Source organism: Pan troglodytes, chromosome 4 (genome assembly GCF_028858775.2).
Source record: "Pan troglodytes isolate AG18354 chromosome 4, NHGRI_mPanTro3-v2.0_pri, whole genome shotgun sequence".
NCBI lineage: Eukaryota > Metazoa > Chordata > Mammalia > Primates > Hominidae > Pan > Pan troglodytes.
Window position 1 is genome coordinate 120,704,372 of NC_072402.2, and position 22,695 is coordinate 120,727,066.

Here is a 22,695-nt window from a genome sequence, read left to right on the forward strand (position 1 = left end):
TGCCCTGCTTCTCCTCCCTGCTGTTCCATCTCACCTGAGGCTCGGGGCCCTCTTCCAAGCTCATTCAGGCAGAATTCAGTGGCTTGCAGTTGCAGAACTGAGGTCCCTTTTTTTTCTTGCTGGCTGAACACCAGAGGCAGCCCTCAGCTCCTAAAGACCACCCTCAGGTCCTAGCCATGTGGCTCTCTCATCACATGACACCTTACTTGAAAGCCAGCAGTCTGCTAGGACCATCATACAATACACAATGTAATCATGGAGTGACTGTCCTGACATAGTCACAGGACCCACTCATGCTCAAGAGGAGGGGATCATACAAGGCAATTACACCAGGGGACCATTTTAGGATTCTGTCCCCCACAGCCCTTTTTCTCTATCTGTACCTAACTCCTAATGTCATCTCCTCTATTTCCACAGCTCTAATTACCTATATATTCTGACCCCCACATTTACAGACTTGTACCCAACTACCTACCCAGCATCTCTACTTGGATGCCTATTGAGCATCTCTGACTTAAAATAGAACAAGTGATTCCTTTATATTAGGAATGTCTTTGATTGCATGTAGTAGAAACTTGATTAGATTTCTTAAGATATTTTTTATTCTCACATTACAGGAAAACTAAAAACAGGCAGTCCAGGTGATGCACGCATCTCACAACATTCATGTTCCAGGCTCCTTGTGTCTCCCTGGTTTAATGTCCTCATCTTAGCATGTGACTTTCACACTTCTGGTGACAACATAGCTCCTATTCTTCCAGGCATGGCTTCTGCATTTTCTGGCAAGAAGAGCCTGTTGCTTTTTGTTAGGAAAGCAAGAGCCCTACCCCAGTAGACATGTACACATATTGGTAACTCTGTCACATGGTCACCCTAATTAAAAGGGAACCTGGAAAACCAGTTTATAGCCCAGCATCTTAGCCCTCTGAATGACATTGATTTTTTTTTCCCCAAAAAAAGAAGGAGGAAATGAATATTGGCTAAGCAGCTAGCAGTGCTAGCCACATCCCTTATTCATGTGGGATTAGATTTGGCTGTAAGTGACTCTAAAACCAAAATAATGGTGACATTAACAGATACAACTTGGACCCTCCCTTCATAAATGTCTGGTGCTGGTGTGGCAGTTTCATGATCATCAGGGACCCAGGCTCTTGCTGCTTTACCATTCTCAGTGCGAGACTTGTACCTCAGAGGCAAAGGTGGCCGCTCTGCTCTAGCCAGTACATGGGCCCCTTCTTCGTGATGTACAACAAATTTCAGCCTAGAATGGTTAAGGGTGAATATACTCTTACATATGGAAAGAATTTTTTACTATAGTTTAGCTGCCCAGGTTTAATTGTATGAATTTTCTTATTCATTACTATGCTGTTTCTGTGCATGTGTAGTAAAGGAGTAACGTTGGTAGGTTCTTTTCAAGTTTTTAATTAGCAATTAAGCACATTGCACTTAAAGAGGCAGTGCATTAGTTTCCTATTGCTGCTATAACAAATTACCATAAATGTAGTGGCTTAAAACAATATAAATTTATTGTCTTATACTTCCTGATGTGAGGAGTCTGAAGTGGGTTTCACTGTGCTAAAATCAAGGTGTCAGCAGGATGACGTTTGCTCTAGAGGCTCTAGGGCAGAAACCATTCTTTCCAGCTTCTAGAGGTCACCTTGGCTCGTGGCCTCTTTCTCCATCGTCAGAGTCAGAGACATTGTTTCTCCTAGTCTCTTTCCAACTCATTCTGCTGCCTCCCTTTTATAAGGATCCTTGTGATTACATTGAGCCCACCCCAATAATCCAGGAGAATCTTCCCATTTTAAGACCATGAATTTAACCAAATCTTCAAAGTCCCTTTTGGCATATAAGGTAACATCCACAGGATTAGGATTTGGTTATTTTTGAGAAAGGAGGATTATTCTGCCTACCACAGACAGCTCTAATGCAACTTCCAACAGAATTTTTGTTTATTTATATTATCCCCTAAAACTGCTGTCCCAAAAGGCTTAGCTGAGAACTATCATTCAGTTTTCATGAATGGAGTTGGAAAGTAATTGTTAGGAACATTGAAAAGATTAGGCCTTTATGTTTTTAAGTTCTCTCTCCAAATGATGTGGTCTAGTTAATGGCATTTCTAGGGACAATACTTATATACAGTTGCATTTTGTTTTGATTTCTTTATATGAAAAACATGTAGAAAGACTTCTTATCAGCAAAGTCCTTCATCCAAGTAAAATTTTGTTGTATTAATTGATTTTTGTAACTAAATTTCTTTACTTTCATTTTTATTCATTTACTAGGCTTTTAATTTTTCAGGAAAAAGGATTTCAATCTGAAATATCAACAATAATACCTACCAAAACAGAAAACCATTATTCTGAAAACTGAACAGTCAAGATACCTAAATAAAGAATTGTTTGACAAAATTGCAGTGTAATTATATTTTCCTCTATTTTTTATTGCAGATAGTGGTAGTTCACTTTCTTTTATTGGCCTTTTTTCCCCAAATAATATCACTATAATTAACAGACATCTCTGTTTTTTTTTTTTCTTTTTCTTTTTCTATTCTGTCTTTATAGCTTAAGAAATGTATAAAAACTCCAGAAATCCCTTCTAAACATGTTAGGAACTGGGTCCCCAAAGTCTTGGAACAGCGACGACAAGGCTTGGAAACATACTTACAGGTAAGATATGTTTAGATCCTCATTTTATATAACATAAATAATCATATGTCTTACCATTTTTTCTCAGGACCTGTGAGTGCAATGTAAAATATATTAAGCAGCCAAAGATTCTAAATTAAAGGAAGTCCAAAATTACAGATATGTTGTTGGTTGGTTCTTGTAACTTTAATTAGGGTTCTATTTAAAATTGGTTCTATGTATTGGGGAAGTGAAATTTCAATAAAAAGGTGAAAACTGTTGAGGAGAGGATCTGTTTTTTAATTCAACTCTACAAATTATTTTGTTTTTTGCTTTTTGCTTTTCCTTCAAGATTTTTATTGCTTCTTTATAGCAATCCCAGCCTTCACGTTTTGAGTTTTGCGGGGCTGGTTGGGGTAGTGAGAGAAACTGAACTCACAGCGGGCCTGGCTAGTGTATCTTTGGAATCAAATTGAAAAGGAATGTATAAAAATTGCTGATGATGAAGTGCCAACCTCTTTGAAAATTCGAATGTCAATTTAGAAAGAATGCACTGGGACACTCTTTTCTGCAGCTGAGAGGAGCAAGCAGAGCTGCCTAAGTGAGAATAGGACAAAGACCGTCTCTCTACCAAGTGACAGAAGAAGCAAAAGGAGAAGGTAGAGCAGTATCAGCTTCTCTGAGTTTTAAAACAAAAAGAACTAGTGGCCCCAGGCGAGTACTCAGTGTAGTCATCATTAAGTCCAAAGAACACTGTGCAGGGCAGGAGCTGGGGTGGGCAGGCCCTGAGGTCAGCCAGTACCATTCTGCCACTAACCCATCTTGGTAAGGTGGCAGGTACCATCCTGCCACTAACCCATCTTGGTAAGGGCCAGTAGTATGGTCCCTCCCTGGCACCACTGGAGAAGCGACACATGAGAATGATGGAGTGAACATGGCTGGGGGCAGGGGAATCTTGGCTCTTAAAACAAAAGAGCTGGACTCCCACCTAAGAGCTATGAATTAATGATTGACCCATCTAAGACACGTTACATCAAACAAATCAGCAGCCATGACTGTGTCCTCCCTTTGATATCTTCATGGCCCTTTAAGCATTAACCCTAGGGTGGATTCTGTTGAGGAGGGAAACTGAGGACTGTGGAGCTAGTATGCCATTTCTTCTACAGAGCTCTATGAATGGCTGTCCCTGAATCACTAGTGATGAGAAGATGAGGGGAGGCTGACTCCTCAGGCTTGTACTTAGTGAGAAATTCAGAGGACTATCTCTCAGTAGAAAGATGCCAGAATTCCGTTCCTGGCCCTTGTAGTTTTCCTGGTCTTTACAGTGCTCTAATAGGAAAGCTGACATGCAGAAGGCCCCCGAGGACATCTGAGGCAGGCTCTCTTTACTGTTTTTGCTCTTTTGCTTTTGAACTTGGTAGAAGAATCCTTCACTGTCTCTCTCTGGGGGTGAGAGTTTAAAGGAAATGGGGATTATTACAAATCACAAGAATGTGTGTGGCCATGGTTTTTGAGACTGAGGAGCTATGATCCTTCCATAGCTTCAGGCAACACTGCAGAGCAAAAAACAAACCCCCCAAAAAAATCAGACTTCAGAAATTGTATGCAAAGAGTAAAAATGCATGTTCTCTATAATTAAATGGAATAGGTAAACAATGCATTCTTATTTGTAAGCCAGATTTTCCATGATATTGTATATCTTCAAGCTTTAGTTCTGAAGAAAGCTCTACTCTGTTCCCCTCATTGTATTTGACACATGATTTCCATTACTACTCAGTGTAAACATTTTAAGTTGTTTGTACTTCGGATATAAATATGTGCATAAAATCATCTGGCACAGAGAGGAGTTTATAGTGACACTCAAATTGAGCTTAGAATGTTCTATTCTCAGAAATAAGGCTTGAAAGATGTGGTCGAAGGGCTCAGAGGGCTTGCTTCCTGTTGTGCATTTAATAGTCAATTTGTTGTCACTTAATTCCCCCAGGAGTTTAAGGGAGTTTTCTTTTCCACTTGATTCTATTTGCAGGCAATGGGAGGTAGATGGAAGTTGCAAAGATAAGCCTGAACACTTAATCTTAAATGAAATGCAAATCCTAGCCTAGGTGTCATTTCTTGATCATTTCAAGTCTCCTTAGAAGTAAGACAGCATTACTGTTTCTTCTGCTTGCTTACATTACACCAGCTAGAATCCATTCATGCTCAGGACCAGTCTGAAACCCAGGGAGTGGATGCCACCAGCACTTTCTCAGCAGGTATCATCCTGCCACTAACCTGTCTTGGTAAGGGCCAGTAGTATGGTCCTGATCTGGCCCATGAACCTAAGAAAGTGTTAATACCTCCAAGCCATAGCATCTTAAGTTCACAAGGAACTTAGACATTACATAGTCCGGTCCTTCAGCTATTTCACAATCATCCCTCTGGCCTCAATTTCCCACCCATAAACAGGCAGATCAGCTCTTGAGGGGGTCAGAGAAAACAACTCTTCCTGCCATCCAAGGGGCAACTAGTACATTCTGGACCATGGGTGAGTACAACCCCACACATTTCCTAAGGTGGTCACACACTGCTCTTTTATTTTAGAGATGGACAAACTGAGGTCCAGTGGAATTAAAAATCTTGCCCCCATTCCTGCAATATATTAGTTAAAGAGTTGGGACTGGAATTTTAGTTTCCTAACGTCCAGTATGGGCTCCTTTCTTCATGTGTTGTGGATTTTTCTAAGTCAGGAGAAATTTTTCAACTTTGACATACAGCTTTACATAAGGCTCTAACAGATAAAGGAAAAGACCTGATAATCATAAACTATTACAGCCTAATTGACTATCATCCCCCAACTCCCTGGATAAGTAGATAGATGATTTTTTAAATCAATAACTTGAATAGCAAAAACTATGCATATACTTTCATTTTCTGTGCTGTATTTAAGTAAGAGGCTAACTTAAAAACAAGAAAGGTCAAATTACCTATTTTCAAAATTAATTTTGTTCTATCTGAGATTTTAAACAAAGGAAACCCGACCTGTTTTGGCACCTGTACTTTTAAAACTCTTTTTTATTCCTTTGCTGGTCACCAATAAATGAAATTAATGAAAGAAATAAAACTAATGAAAATGAGAGGCAAAAAAGCCTACAGTTAGCATTTATTTGGCTTTCTTCAATTTGAAAATAAACATATCATATTAGTCTTCAAGATACAATTTATAAATAAATATTTTCTTTTATGTTTTAGCATCTCTATTCAATTTAAGTAATTTTAGTTTAAAATAACTAAATTAGGAAATTTTCCTAGTGTCTATTTTTGAGTGTAGGTTTCTTAAAAATATTTTACATTGTATTTGAAAAAGCCACTTTTTTTTCAAATAGAAATTTCAGATCTTAAGGGGTAAAAAGCAAGCATATTATTCAAATTAATGAATTGCCACAGTGTAAATAATTTATGGATAGGTTCTAATCAGTGAATTTACCTTGAAAAACTTCTGCCGGTCTAGAGATTTCCATATGATCATATTTGCAGAGTCTAACAGTTGAGCAATTACAGCAAAGTCTATTTAGTGTTACTTGCCTGGAGATTAAAAACAATAGTATGAAGGTTACATAAGTGAGTTTTAATTTTTTAAGTGCATTTCTGAACCATTATTATTTTCCTACTTAAATTTTCAAATGATTTGATTAGAAACAAATTCTAAAACAAAAACGAAAAACCCTAGCTGAATATCCAAGTACGTATAGTATCTTAGAATCAAAATCTATAATTAATCAGGAAGACATCAGAAGTTATATTTGGCATTTGAGTAATTTGAAGTATGGCAGTCTGCCTGATGAACAGTGAACCTTAATTTTATTTCCTAGAATCATTTTCTGTTTATTGAATAAGAAATCAATTAACTATTATTATGTTTTCTTATCTCTTTCCCCTTAAATAATATACTCCAGGAAAACTCCCTGAGGTTTAATGAATGAGGAAATCGATCTCCTGTAAAAGTAGAATTAAGTATAACAATACCTTTCTGTATGAGTGGAAGAAAATCAGTTGGTTTTCATCTCAGTAAAAGGTCTATGCCAAATAAAGAGTTTTCTATTAAACTTTTATTTTTCCAAATTATATAAACTAGAAATTCATCTACTTTGGAGGATGTTTTAACTTGAAGATAAAAGCAAGTTAATATTTGATATTAATTTACCAATAAAGGTTGTATGTGTGTGTGTTTGTATAGTTTTGCTTAATGATAAGCACTCATCAGGCACCTATGATGTTTGAGGCAGAAGGGTAGATCTAGCTTCAGAGATACCTTGAACCATAGCCCAAATTAAGCTACTGTAGTTATTTTCTCTGTCGCTCCTCTCTGCTTTCCATGGTGCAGGCTTCATCTGGCCCCCCTAGTGGTACAAAAGGGCTGCAACAGTTCCAGACCTCACCTACTCTTAGCACATAGCCTAGTACAGAGGAAAAGAAGGTTTTCTTTCAGTAAGATTTCACAGAAGAAAGAAGCAGTGTCTTTCACTAGGAGTCCTGCAGATGTTTTTCCTGATCTCATTGGCTTATATTTGTGTGCATGCCCACTTCTGAACCTCACCATGGCCAACCATCCCACTGAGTTAAGTGAATCAAAGCCTGCTCCTGAAGATGAGGGAGAAGGGGTGATTTCCCTAATGAATAACCAGGGTATTCTTGGTAAAAGAAAAGGGAATATTCTCACTGTGGGTTGGGGCGTGGAGGGCAACCAGCAGATTACCATCACAGAAAATGATAATGCTTAGAAATTTTGAGTAAATTGCCCAGGGTTATGAAAAAGTGGGGACTTTCCTGAGACTGGAATTCAAGGCTCTTTCCTAGATAGATAAAGCTTCTAGAAAATTTAAAGTCAGGCCGGGCTTGGTGGCTCACGCCTGTAATCCCAGCACTTTGGGAGGCCGAGGCGGGAGGATCACAAGGTCAGGAGTTCAAGACCATCCTGGCTAACACGGTGAAACCCCATCTCTACTAAAAATACAAAAAATTAGCCAGGCGTGGTGGCGGGCACCTGTAGTCCTAGCTACTCAGGAGGCTGAGGCAGGAGAATGGCGTGAACCCGGGAGATGGAGGTTGCAGTGAGCTGAGATTGCGCCACTGCACTCCAGCCTGGGCGACAGAGTGAGACTCTGTCTCAAAAAAAAAAAAAAAAGGAAAAGAAAATTTAAAGTCATAGATATCCTTGACTTTTGACTTAAAGACCAGAAATATTTCTTACCTTTATTTTTATTTTAAAAATATAAAATAATATTTGCTCATTAACACAATTACTTTTACATCTAAAAATTTTAATTACCAATGAGGTTATGAGCTAGACCATTAAGGAATTTAGCATCTCATAGTGTTTACCAGTTTCTGAAAAGCAGAAATCTTAAGAATAATTTCAGTTTCCCAAATTGATTTGACCATCAAACACAGTTTATATGATAGTTTTGCCTCCTGATTTGAGATGACTTCCTGTCTTCCCTGAGACTCCACTGAAATGAAAGTACAGAAACTTAAGAATGAATAAACTCCAACAGTTAAGTAGTAGATGGGCAAGGAAAAGAGAAGATCATCAAAGGAAGAACAATGTTAACAACCTTCGGGAAGATAGGATGTGGTGGGAACATGTGAGTGGATAGAACACAAAAAGCAGCAGTCCGAACTCAGTCCTGTGGGTCTGTTGTGGAGGCGGGAGGCAGCCTGTGCAGGCAGTGCTGGAGAGCTTCTAGGCTCAGAGTCTGCGGGTAAGGCAGAGCACGGGGTGCGCAGGGAAGCTGAAAACAAGTAGATCCATTCAGGGCACAGGTTGAGTATTCCTCATCCGGAATGCCCCGAAATTTGAAACCTTGAGTGCTGGCATGACGCCACAAGAGGAAAATTCTCTACATAAGAACTTAATATAAACTGTTTCATGCACAAAATTATTTAAAATATTGACTAAAACTACCTTCAAGCTATGTGTATATGATATATAAGAAACATAAAGAATTTCATATGAAGACTTGTGTCCCATTCCCAAGATATCTCATTATGTATATGCACACATTCTAAAATCGAACACATCTGAAATCCAAAACACTTGTGGTCCCAAGCATTTCAAATAAGGGCTATCCAAGCAATGTCTGCATGGAACACATGCCTAGGCTACTCATTCTATGCAGAATACGTGCAGCCTGATGTTTGTGACCAGATGAATTTTTTAAAAAAAGAATTTTCTTTTAAAACAACAATACAACAACAAAAAAGTAAACAGAATGGCTGGGAAGAGCTAAGTCTTCTAATGTGGATAGTAGGGCCCCCAAGTTAACAACCCCCTTCGCACTCACCCCAGGGAAAAGCCCACCTGACTGCGCGCTCCACTCATACGGTTTGCACTCAGGCAAGGGGCCTGTGCAAGCACTGCTGCTGACATACTAGCAAAGGAAACCTACCCAAGCCACCCAGGCTACTTTCTTCAGTGTGATCTGATGATAATCAGGCATTTGAAGAAAACAAGTAGCATGAACAAAAAGACCAAGATGAACTAAAATACTGACTCTTCAGGAAAGAGATAATTTGGGACATAAAATATATCTCAAAAATTGATGTAATAAATCCAGAGAGCTTCAGAGTGATATTACATCCTTAAGATTACAATAGGATGCTGTGTAAAAGGAACAATCCAAGAACACATGAGAGTTCTTAGAATTAAGTGTGTTATCCAACTGAAAACATTCAGTAGATGCTCTCTCTAGTTGGAAAACTGTTCCATAAAGCACAGATACAGAAACGTCAAACAAAAGACATAGAGGACCAATCCAGGTCTAACATCCTACTTCTTTCTGGAGTCCCAGAAGGAAAGGGGATGGGAGGTACAATACACAAGTAGGAAAGGGAATAATAGAAGGAAAAATAGTTGAAAACTTCCTCAGGTTACACAATATAAGCGATTTCTTTCTTTCTTTCTTCCTTTCTTCCCTTTTTCCTTCCCTTTCCTTTCCTTTCTTTTTTTTTTTTTTTGGAAACAGAGTCTTGCTCTGTCACCCAGGCTGGAGTGCAGTGGCACAATCTCAGCTCACTGTAACCTCCACCTCATGGGTTCAAGTGATTCTCCTGCCTCAGCCTCCCAAGTGGCTGGGATTACAGGCACCTGCCACCATGCCCTGCTAATTTTTGTATTTTTAATAGAAACAGGGTTTCGCCATGTTGGCCAGGCTGGTCTCAAACTCCTGACCTCAAGTGATCCTCCCGTCTTGGCCTCCCAGAGTGCTAGGATTACAGGCGTGAGCTACTTTGCCTAGCCATCAGCATTTAAATAGGAAAGGTGCTCCAAGGATAAAGAACAAAGAATGACAGAATCCTTGTAATGCCTAGACATAGCCAGTGATATTTCAGTACATTTGAGACAAGATCCATAATCTTCCAGAAAAAAAAAAAACAAACGATGGGCAAGGTTGAGCTTCAGTCATGGCTTCACTTCTTCATTTGAGGGTTGTTTAGTGGGTACATCCCTCCTTTCTTCAGTAGAAACATTAACTTGTAAACTGGCGTAATATTTAGACAAAGGTTTTTCATGGAGTTGTGCATACGTTACTTGTTCCATTTATTACAATAACGTGGAATTTATCTTTCTGAGAAAGGTACATCTTATATCACTTGAGAATAATAGTTCTTGTTTATATTTTTTTCTTTTTGTAAACAGTAATTAAATGTATAGTTAGTATTAAGAGCTAAAGAGAAATAGCTCACAGAAATCAAGACTAAGGATAATCTAAGCTAATAATACAAATCCTTTTTTAAACAGTTTATTTGTAGAGAACACTTCCGAAGCTAGAGTGAGGCTGGCTTGTTAAATAATAGTAGATGCCCCTGAGTTACTGTCTTCACAAGACCCTATTACTTGACTAGCCTGCCCTTCATTCATTCTTTAAACTATACAGTATGATATGTACCGTTGGGTCAGTAGTCCACAGTGGGTCAAAGAGTATTGTATCTTTGACTTTTCCAGTTGTACATGAAACAGTTACTAAAATTGACCATATGTGCTTGAAAATGTGTATTCTTAAATTCTCAAATGCAGTGAACTTTCTCTCTCTCTCTATATATATATGTATAGTTTTATATATAAAATACATATAATCAGATCAGTGTTAAGTATTCTGTTTATTAATGTTTATATTTTTAATTTTTGTGGGTACATAGTAGGTGTATATATTTATGAAGTACATGAAAGCATTCTGTTTAAATGTCTTGTATTTTAACTTGGCCACTCAATCTATAAGAACAAAGATGTGTTAAAATTTCCCACTTAAATTTCTTATCATTATTGATATAATTGGGGTTAGTTCAGCCATCGGTGCTATCACTCCATCTTTTTCTATGATTTTTTTTTTTGTCTGCTTTTGGATTGGTGACCAATACTGTTTTTTTTCTTTCTATTGTTCCCCCATTTGTTTATATTTGTTCTTTTAATAGTTACCTGTTATCTTTACTTTCCTCTTGAACATTACAAGGGCCTTACAATATTTTAACTCTGTTTACGCTAGATATAGGAATCTGGATTGACAGTTCTTGTCTTTCAGCACTTGCAAAATATTGTGACACTTCTTTCTTGTCTTCGTGGTTTCTGATTTTTTAAAAAAAATCAGTCATATTGTTTTTCCCCTATATTTAAGGTGTTATTTTAAAAAGGCTGTTTTCAATATTTTATTCTTGTCTTTAGTTTTCAGAAGTTTAATTTTGATGTGTCTTGGTGTGTATTTAAGTTTTTCCCCTTTTGAGTTATCCTGGTTTCTTGAATCTGTAGATTAATGTCTCTTATCTGATTCAAAAGTTTTAGCCATTATTTCACTGAGTACACTTTCAGCTCCTTCTTCTTTCTCCTCTTATTCCAGGCCTCTGATAACAGGAATACTAAATTTTTTATTATAGACCCACAGGGACCTGAGACCTTATTCATTTTTCTCAGCCTATTTTTTTTTTCTCCATGGTCAGGGTGGGTAAATTCTATTGTTCTATCTCCCAGTTTCCTGATTCTTTCCTTGATTCCTTGCATTCCACTGTTGAACCCTTAACTTAAGGTTTTTGTATCAGTTATTATATTTTTTAGTTCTAAAATTCCCATTTGTTCTTCTTTATATCTTTTATTTCCTTCCTGAGATTTTATATATGTCTTCATTGAGTCTCTTTTGTTTTGTTTCAAATGTGTTTATAATTACTCACTGAAAAGTTTTTATTGTGGCTGCTTTAAAATCATTGTCCAATAATCTTTACATCTCTGTCATCCTAATGTTGGAATCTATTGATTAGCTTTTTCATTCACTTTGAGATCTTCCTGGTTCTTGGTACAATGGATAATTCTGATTGAATCTTATACATAGTTTATAATTATGAGACTCTGGCTCTTATTTATACCTTCTATTTTAGCTGACTTTCTCTAACAGCTCCATCAGGGGAAGATGGGATGTGGAGGACATTACCTTGTTTTTCCCAGGTTAAGGTAGAAGATTAGGCTCCTCACTTGGCCCTCGTTGATACCTGGAAGGTAAGGCTTGCTCCTCATTACCATTAAGATGTAGAAAGTTCTTTGCTAGATTTCATCTGATGCCACCATAGAAGAGAAAGGGAGGAGTACCTCGTTACTGCCGTTGGCCCTGGAAATCTAAGCTCCTCACATGGTTTCCGCTGACACCATAAGAGGGGGCACATTACCAAGTGGTGAAAGCCCTGGTCCCTTACGAGGCTGTCTCTGTTACCACCCTCTCATCAACACCTCATTACAGCCTTATAAGGGTGGAAGTCTAGGCTTCCCACTATGCCTCTGCTGCCATGAGTGGAGGTGAGGGCCACAGTTTCTTCCATGGTGTTTGGCTGGAGTAGAATGGTTAGTGTCTGCAAATTTTCTGTCTTGCTAGGCTTCCCCTCTCTGTGTTCTATGGCTGGACAGAACAGGCTTTGGATGCAGCTTTTTTTTTTTCTCTATCTCTGGGCATTTCCTGGTTGCCACCTTTTCAGCTCCAAGTCTGCGATATATAAGGCAAAACAAAAATCCAAGAAAGATAAAATTCATCACTGTGTATCTTAGTTTATTTTCTGCAGCTATAATAGAATGCCACAGACGTTCTATTATATGTGGTGCCAGCCCCTTCCTGGGAGCAGTGAACAGTGTCCCAGGCCTGATTTGGAACACAGTCTCTGCAGGGAAGGCTTAATTGTCCATCTGCTGTAATTTGTAAAAATAAAACCTTTAAAACTCTTGGGAAAAAAAAATACACACACACACACACACACACAGCCACCATATTTTGCTTAGCTGTACATCAGTGGGCACCTGAGTTGCTTCCATGTTTTAGTTTTTGTGAATAATGCTGCTGTGAACATGGATGTACAAATATCTCTTAGAGATCCTGCTTTTGATTCTTTAAGGTGTATGCCCAGAAGTGGATTGCTTGATCATGTAATTCCATTCTTAATTTTTTGAGGAACCACCATACTGTTATCTACGGTGGCTGTACCGTTTTATTTCCGACCAACAGTGTGCAAGGGTTCCAATGTCTCCTCCTCCTCACGAGCACCTGTTGTTCCCTGGGTTTTTTATATTAGTCATACTGATGGGTGTGAGGTGGTATCTCACTGTAGTTTTGATTTGCATTTTTCTAATGATCGCTGATGTTGAGCATCTTTTCATGTGCTTATTGGCCATTTGTGTGTCTTTTTTGGAGAAATATCTCTTCAAGTCCTTTGCCATTGTTTAATTGGGTGGTTTTTTTTTCATTGTTGAGTTTTAAGAGTTCTCTATATATTCTGGATATTCTTCCCTTATTATGTAATATGATTTGCAAATATATTCTCCCATTTTATATATTGCCTTTTTTGATAGCAGAAAATTTTAAATTTTCATGAAGTGCCATTTGTCTGTTTTTTCTTTTGTTGCCTTCATGCCTTTGGTGTCATACCCAAGAAATCATTGCCAAATCCAGTGTCACAAAGCTTTTTCTTTGTGCTGTCTTCTAAGAGTTTAATAGTTTAGGTCTTACATTTAGGCTCTGGATCCATTTTGAGTTAATTTTTGTATATGATGTTAGGTAAGGATCCAGTTTCATTCTTTTGCATGTGGACATCCAGTTTTCCTAGCACAATTTGTTGAAAAGATTATCTTTACCCATTTTTGAATGATCTTGGCACTCTTCTCAAAAAACCGTTGGACCATATATGTGAGGATTTATTTCTGGACTGTTTATGCCATTACATTGGTCTATATGTCTATCATATGCCAGTACCACCTATTTTCATTTACTATAGCTTTAGAGAAAGTTTTGAAATCAGGAAGTGTGAGTCTTCCAGCTATGTTTTTCTTTTTCAAGATTGTTTTGGGTATTTGAGGGCCCCTTGAAGTTTCATATGATTTTTTGAATGGATTTTTATATTTCTGCAAAAATAAAAAAACTTCTTTGGAATTTTAATAGGGATTGCCTTAAATCTGTAGATCACTTTGGATAATAGTGACATCTTAACAATTTCAGGTCTCCTAATCCATGAACATGGGATATCTTTACATTTATTTGTGTCTTCTTTAATTTCTTTCAGACATGTTTTGTAGTTTTCATTGTATAAGTCTTTCACCTCCTTGGTTAAGTTAATTCCTAAGTATTTTATTCTCTTTGATGCTATTGTGAATGGAAATAGTTTCTTAATTTCCTTTTTGGATTGTTTATTGTTAGTATATCAAAATGTAATTGATTTTTATGTATTGATTTTGTATCATACTACTTTGCTGAATTTGCCTGTTAGTTGTAACAGTTTTTTTGTAGAGTCTTAAGGATTTTCTACATGTGAGATCATATCACATGCAAACATAGATAATTTTACTTCTTCCATTCCAATTAGGATGGCTTTATTTCTTTTTCTTGCCTAATTGCTCTGGCTTAAACTTTGAGTACTATGTTGAATAGAAATGGGGAAAACAGGCATCATAGTTTTGTTCATGGTTGTAGAAGAAAAGCTTTCAGTCTTTCACTGTTAATTATGATATTTACTGTGGGTTTTAAATATATCACATTTATTATGTTGAGGTAATTTTGTCTATTCCAATTTTCTTGAATATTTTTGTCATGAAAGGGTGTTGAATTTTGCAAAAAAAAATTTTTTTTTTTGAGACGGAGTTTCACTCTTGTTGCCCAAGCTGGAATGCAATGGCATGGTCTCAGCTCACTGCAACCTCCACCTCCCAGGTTCAAGCGATTCTCCTGCCTCAGCCTCCCAAGTAGCTGGGATTACAGGCACCTGCCATCACACCCGGCTAATTTTTGTATTTTTAGTAGAGACAGGGTTTCACCATGTTGGCCAGGCTGGTCTCAAACTCTTGACCTCAGGTGATCCACCCACCTTGGCCTCCCAAAGTGCTGGGATTACAGGCATGTGAGCCACCACACCTGACCACCAAGAGTTTTTTTTTCACATCAATTAGATGATCATGTGGTTTGTTTCTCTTCTGTTAGTGTGGTATATTACATTGATTGATGCTTATATGTAGAACCATCCTTGTATTCCAGGAATAAACCCTACTTGGTCATACTTTATAGTCTTTTTATTTTTTAATTTTTAAATTTTTTTTTGTATTTTTAGTAGAGACGGGGTCTTGCTATGTTGCCCAGGCTGGTCTCAGACTCCTGAGCTCAAACAATCTGCCTGCCTCAGCCTTCTAAAGTGCTGGGATTATAGGCATGAGCCACCCTACCTGGCCAATATAGTCTTTTTAATATGCTGCTGAATTTGATTTCCAGTATTTTATTGAAGACTTTTGCATCAGTGCTCGTCAGGAATTTTTGTCTGTAGTTTTCTTTTTGGGGGTGTCTTTGGTATCAGGGTAATGCTGGCTACCTAGAATGCATTAGGGTGTATTTCCTCCTGTTAAATTTTTTGGAAAAGTTTGAAAAGGATTGGTGTCAGTTCCTTAAATATTTGATAGAATTTAATGTAGCCATCAGGTCCAGAGCTTTTCTGTGTCAGGAGATTTTTGACTATAGATTAAATATCCTACTAGTTAGAGACCTGTTCAGATTTTCTAGTTCTTCATGGTTTAGTCTTGGTATATTTTGTGTTTCTTTCTAGAATGGGCAAATTCTCATTTGTCCATTTCATTTAGATTATACGATTTTTCTTTTTTTTTTTTCGTGTATTCCATTTATCTCTACTCTAATCTTTATTTCCTTCCTTCTGCTAGCTTTGGGATTTCAAAATGTTTTATTTTATATATATAATAAAAAATACATAATATATATATTAGAGACAAGACGAGGTCTTGCTATGTTGCCAGTGCTGGTCTAGAACTCCTGGGCTCAAGCGATCTGCCCACCTCGGCCTCCCAAAATGCTAGAATTACAGGTGTGAGCCACTATACCCAGCCTAATTTCCTAGGATCTTTATCTTCATGCAGCTTTTGTGGCTAGAATTGAACTGAATTTACTGAGAGAATTTTTATTTGCTTTTGCTGGTCATTTGGGAAGACTATCAACTGAGATTTCTTAAGGCATTGTTTTTGGGTTTTTTTAAATTTTTTTGATCACACTGATTGCATTAATTTAGGTTACACACCTGTAAAGGAACTGAAGCAGCTACATTGTCTGGGGTAAATACTCGGGGTTCATCATCTCCTGCCAGGAAAATTTAGTACATGGACACACACGAGGAGTTAGGAGCAGAGGTTTTGATAGGCAAAAGAAAGAGAAAGGAAAACAGCTCACTCTACATAGAGGCTTAATGACATGGGGTTTACTAAAGAATAGCAGAATCTCTGAATGATAGAGTCTCTGTGTCTGCCTTTGACCCTTTTCAAACACCCCCGTTGTTTAAGAAAACATTTTCCTCCAAAGTAGGCTGCCTTCCCCTCCCTACACTGGCTGTGTTTTCCACCTGTTATCTTTCTTTTCTGTGAGCTTCTTCACTTTCCTAAAGAAAAGATTCTGCAGTAACTTGATTTCCTTCCCCATGATGCAGTAAAAACTGGTATTTTATTTTGAAAATTGTTGAGTCAGTAGCTGTTTTGCTGCCTTTACCACTATTGCTTCATGAAAATGTTTAAACAACATCCCATCTGCCTCCTGAGACAAATGGTCATTAAGTGTCAGGCAGGGAGTGTCTTTTATCACCATGTGATGTTTTCTCTGGTGCTCTTTGTCACTTGATAAGCAGTGTTGTACTAGTTGGAATACTAGTACAAAACTGCTAGTTTGTAGCACTAAACTACAAAATTTTTAGTCCCTAAACTATTTTGTGAACCACATTTTCATCCATACTAGAGTGTACTCATGGACTTGTTTTTTGTGACTGTAAACTATTTATAAATTTGACATTTTATTATTAAATTTCCTAAAATTTCTATTTTATGGCCACAAGCCATTTTTAAGTACATATTTTCACCTTTTTCTCCTTTCTTTAAATAGTGCTAGCAGTTAATATTCTTTTAGGGAGCCTTTTCTTTAAGTCCTGTGCAGACCCCCAAGTTCTTATTTGTTTAAATCACTTCATGAGAATTGTAGAGAAGCCGTAATTGAGCTGAGAGCAACAGATTAAACTGAACTGAGACTCAGGTCTTCAGCGCTTTCCAGGTTCACTTACCAGAGAAGGGGTTCCCTCTTGCTCATCTCATCAAAATCACAAACTACTACATTTCAAAAGGCTCACAAACTACTACATTTCAAAAGACTCAAAAGGCTGCTAGGATTTTGAGTCATGAAAACTACCATGGTTAAGTTTAGAACAGTATCTAATTACTATCTTAGAATTATTGTTTTTAAGTTAGTTTTACTTCTTAATGGTGTTTTCTCATCATTCGTATAATTATGGATGTCTATATAAGTAAAAAAATTCTTATGCAAAATATGTTTATCTTTCTTTTTTTCCACCTTCCATTTTTGTGGTCTTAAGTCAAACATGGTCAGACATGAACATATCTGTTTCTAGCCATCCAACTCTGGCTGAGGATTCTTTGAAAATTTCTCCTTTAATCCACATCTGACAAGGTTAAGTCACTGATGAAACTGAGTAAAGTTGGAATGCAGCAGGGAAGCCCCATGCTGTCTATCCTTATTGCCACCCTAACCCTGACAACTCAGGGTTCTTAGAAGTTTTAGATTAAGAAGTGATTTGTCATGGCAGTCTTGGTTCTTACCAAGGATTTCCTTTAAACTGCATCTGAAGGAAAGAACAAGACCTATGTATTTGGGAGGGGGTGAGGGTTGATAAAAGAGGGATGTATAATTTGAACTTTATAAAATCACCATAGAAGCCTGTAGAATACAGTTTCTATGAAGGTCCTGCTTATAACATGAGACAAACTGTTCTTTGTTCTTGTTAAAGATTGTGAACAGTGTGTTAAATAATATTAATGGCTGGGATTGTCAGTACTTAACAGTACCGTCCTTCTACAAGTGATTTTATTGATCGATACAGACTCAATGTAACGGGGGCAGATTATTTTTACTGATTTTATCGAAACCTTAACCAAGTTTGTTAGTGTGCCACATATCTTTAAATAGATCTAGATGATGATGTAGATTAAGAAAAGCAAACCACCATCCATCTCTTTTTGATCTGTTAATAACTTAAATCCATCATTGCTAGCAAGTGTTTTCAGATTCTGTTGTACATACATGTTTCTGTTGTGCCTGGTTAGAAATCCTATAACCTAGTTTCAGTGGTTGGTTTCTCATACAGAAAAACCCTAACTACTTATTTAGGATTTAGCAGACAAGTTTGTCATCATAATTGGGAAAGTATTGACAAAATATGAAAATGAAAAAAACTTTAGAAGCTTTTGTAAATTTAGTTTTTGTAGACAGTGACGTATAGATTTGTAGATTTTATGGTAGTTCTGTAAGACTTTTTTTGTGCTAAGCTGAAAACTCTTTATGAAGCCTACAGATAATTTCTTAGAACAATGTATGGCATTTCCTTTCATAGTTTTTAAGGCCTGCATTATAACTATGGATAATTGTTCTACTTAATTTCAAATACATTTTATTTCTCCTAGTGATTTACATGCTTTCCATTTATCTCAAAATGATATGTACTTCATTTAAAATAATTTTAGTGCTACAAATAATTTCTTAGAACAATGCATGATATTTCTGTTCATATTTTTAAGGCTTGCATTATAACCATGGAGAATTGTACTACTTAATTTCAAATACATTTTATTTTTCCCAGTGATTTACATGCTTTCCATTGATCTCAAAATATGGTATATACTTCAAATATGACATATCACCTTTAAATGATATGTATTTCACTTAAAATAATTTTTAGTGCAGAGCAGTGTTTTAAATTTCTGAAACCATCTATACGTATTATTTCTTTAAAGGAAAACAGTACACTCTCTTTTCTAGGAAATAAACCAGTATTTTAAAAATTCAGATAATGCATTCTTGCACACCTTGGGTAGACAAGCCTGATGAAAGCCAAGCCTACCAAGCTATGGGTAATGATCCTTCAGAGGTGGCATAGGCCAGTGGAGGAGGCATCAGTAATGGCAATTAGAAATATCAAAAATAGGTATTTCATGGAGAGGGATTTGTGTGAGAGAAGGGAATTGAATAAAAATATTAACTCTAGTGGATTGTGGCCCCAGAGCTTTGATTGGGCTTAAAACATAAAACTTTGGGAGTTTTAAACCTATGAATTATACAATATTGACCACCTGGTTTGACAGTGCATACTGATTTTTAAAAATACCTTCAGCAGTCATTAAGTTCAATGACCTCACCTAGAGCCCCCTATTAATAAGGTGAATGTTTTGGGTTAAATTTTCCTCTAGGCTGGGCATGGTGGTTTATGCCTGTAATCCCAGCACCTTGGGAGGCCAAGGTGGGCGGATCACTTGAAGTCAGGAGTTTGAGATCAGCCTGGCCAACATAGTGAAACCTCGTCTCTGCTAAAAATACATTAATTAGCCAGACCTGGTGGTACACGCCTGTAGTCCCAGCTACTCAGGAGGCTGAGGCAGGAGAATCGTTTGAACCTGGGAGGCACAAGTTGCAATGAGCCGAGATTGTGCCACTGCACTCCAGCCTGGGTGACAGAGTGAGACGCTGTCTCAAAAATTAATTAATTAATTAATTCTCCTCTAGAGCTGGCCATGCTGTTTGGCGGCTCACAGCTGCATGCTGCTTCTAGAAAGAAGACTGGTGGGATGTGGGGTGACGTTGCACAGACCTGTGCTAATTTCCAGAAAGCCAGCTCAAAGCCCCTTTTAGAAACAGGTGGTGTCATTTCATTTATATGGACAGAAAGACCACATATTACCTTTTCTTCACACTCAGACTTCTCTTAAAAGGTAGATGGTTTTATCTGATGAAAACATAATCCCTGAGTTGGCATTATATTTCTGTGAATATTAGTCCTTTTAAGGTGGCTGTGGGCTCTACTCTCTTTCAGTACTGCAATCTTCCATTCAGAGAAGATTTTAGGAAGGCAGACATCCTTTAGATATTTTTGATTAGTATTTTATCAGATTTGTGTGTGATGGAATCATGAGTTTTAAAAGAACTAGCTTTTGTAGTGTGTTTCACTTTTAGCTTGATGACTCCAGTTTAATCCAAGGAAGATCACTACAAGTCTATTTCATAGTCATGTACTTTCTAATGTAAGTAGTCTCTTTCTTCACAGACATTAAAATTCTCTCCTTGCAGGTTAATATATTTTAATAACTTTTTTGTTATTGTTCTCACTATGTAATACATATATATGCACATATCCAACATCTTTGGAAAACAAACAACAAAAATAATTTTCTGTAATTCATCCACTTAGAACAATAGTTCTGGGCCGGGCGCGATGGCTCACGCCTGTAATCCCAGGACTTCAGGAGGCTGAGGCGGGCAGATCACAAGGTCAGGAGTTCGAGAGCAGCCTGGCCAACGTGGCGAAACCCCGTCTCTACTTTAAAAATACAAAAATTAGCTGGGCGTGGTGGCAGCCGCCTGTAATCCCAGCTACTTGGGAGGCTGAGACAGGAGAATCGCTTGAACCCAGGAGGTGGAGGTTGCAGTGAGCCGAGATCCTGCCATTGCACTCCCTCCAGCCTGGGCGACAAGAACAAGACTCCATCTCAAAAAAAAAAAAAAAAAAGAACAATAGTTCTGAATCAGGGACAGTTTTTGCCTCACAGGGAACATTTGGCAACGTCTAGAGACACTTGTGGTTGTCACAGCTGAGGATGGGGTGCTACTAGCATGTAGTAAGTAGATGTATGCTGTTAAACACCTCACAATTCACAGGCCAGCTCCTAACTAATAAATATTAGTAGTGGCCCATAATGTCAAAATTATAGTATGCCTTCTTTGTCTTTTTCTCGTGCATGTTTATAATAATATATTTTCAAATATTATATCATCTATAATGCTTTGTAAATTCCTCTTTTAACTTAAAAATGTACCATATGCATTTACTATGTATTACATATCCTTGTAAGATAAGGTTTTTAAATACTAACTTTTTTATTATGGAAATTTTCAATATATAAAAAGTATAAAAATAAAATCTCAGATTCCTATCATACAGCTTCAACAATGATCAACTCAGGAAATCTTTTCTATATTCCTCAGTTATTCCCTCCATATTATGTTGAAGAAGCTGCCAAATATCATATTTTCATCCATGAATACTTTAACATGTATTCCTAATAGATTTTTTTGGTAATAGGATTCTTTTGTAAAACAATTCTAACAAAGGCTCCATAATATCCTATACTGTGGATGCATTACATTTTATTTAACAGTCTGCTATTGAATTTTTTAGGTTGTTTCTAGTTCTCCTAGAATTTTTTTCTTTTGTTTGGTTGGAGGTGTTGGTTTTTTTGTTTTAATCTTCATGTAGCATATTCTCCTTGTTCTACAGGTGAAGTAGAAAGTGTGCAAACTAAGCAAGTCAAGAATGAGCACAGGACCCTTAATTTCATTAAACACTGTGTAACTGGTAAAGATTAATGTACATATCTCTTGCTAATTCTTTCCAATTACTTAGTTCATATAAATTCCCAAGCCTGGTTAATTATGCTGAAGTCAGGTAGTAATTTTGAACAGTGTTCCAACAACAAGGGAATTTTCCTGGTGTAACCTTGCCCTCTCACACAGACTCTCAGCAGATTAGGCCCTCAGCCTGGAGTGCATTCATTTTCCACTCAGGCCTAATTGCTGCCGACTGGCTGCCACAGGTACCTGGATAGCCTGAGTTTAAAGAGGCAGGGACTTCTGAGAACAAATAAGGAAAGATTAATTGTTTGTTTTGTTCCCTCCCAAGAGAAATGTGGGTGCTTAATCAAGAAAAATAATTTCTTCTGTTGATTTGGCTTATTTGGAGAAAAGATAATTGTGTAAAGGTAGGTGCAAAATGATGCCTTTTATAAGAGAAATTGCCACTTACCTATACAAGAGACAAGCATATGGGGAAATAAATGTAAGACAGTGACGAAATGGATGGGGATGGCTCACATTTCTCATAGTAAGTAATTTGGCTGTTGGGCTTTTATTTGTACCGATAGTGCTAGCTAGTGTTGTCATTTGTTTTGTCTGGACCTTCGGAAATCTAATCAAGGAGACAATGGTGTAAAAAAAATCAACAACACTTTTCCAAATTGTTCTTAATTGCTAGAGTACAAAGTGAACTAAATGCTGTGATGTTTCCAATTAAAGAACCTGTTTCAAGCAAGCGCTATTAAATCTATCTTTCCCAATCTGATAAATAAGCTATCAAAGAGTGGAGCCAGATTAATGGAGAGCAATTAGTTCTAGATTTCTTATAATAGGGAATGTGAACCAACATTGTTAATGAATCTTGCGGTTTATGGCATGGTAACTGTGTCATTTGTACCTCTGGCATATCAAAAAGGAAAATTGATTAAATGTTATCGTATTTCGTATGATTTTTAGTGCCAAAAACTATTTTTTTCCAAAATCTCCAGTTATATAAGAAGGACATTTGCCATATTCTGAATCAGAGTTGACCCTTGTATTTGGAAAAGAGGAAATTATTAAATTAAAAAGAAGTACATATTGTCCCTCTAATAGGAAGGGATAGACTTGCAAACACAAGAATGTCT

General features: G+C 37.2%; 1 protein-coding gene across 9 annotated transcripts in view; it reads left to right on the plus strand.

The window, feature by feature from the left end:
• The window catches only part of SNX24 (sorting nexin 24), a 184,027-nt gene that overhangs the window by 99,932 nt on the left and 61,400 nt on the right, over positions 1–22,695 (plus strand). For 6 of the 9 annotated variants that reach the window (XM_063811476.1, XM_063811475.1, XM_517896.8 and 3 more), the window contains one exon: positions 2,565–2,669. In XM_063811476.1, coding sequence (XP_063667546.1) covers positions 2,565–2,669 — 105 coding nt within the window. Of the gene's footprint in view, positions 1–2,564; positions 2,670–5,072; positions 5,152–22,695 lie in introns of all 9 variants that reach the window. The other 3 variants (XM_063811479.1, XM_054684549.2, XM_054684550.2) reach the window with 1 other exon arrangement.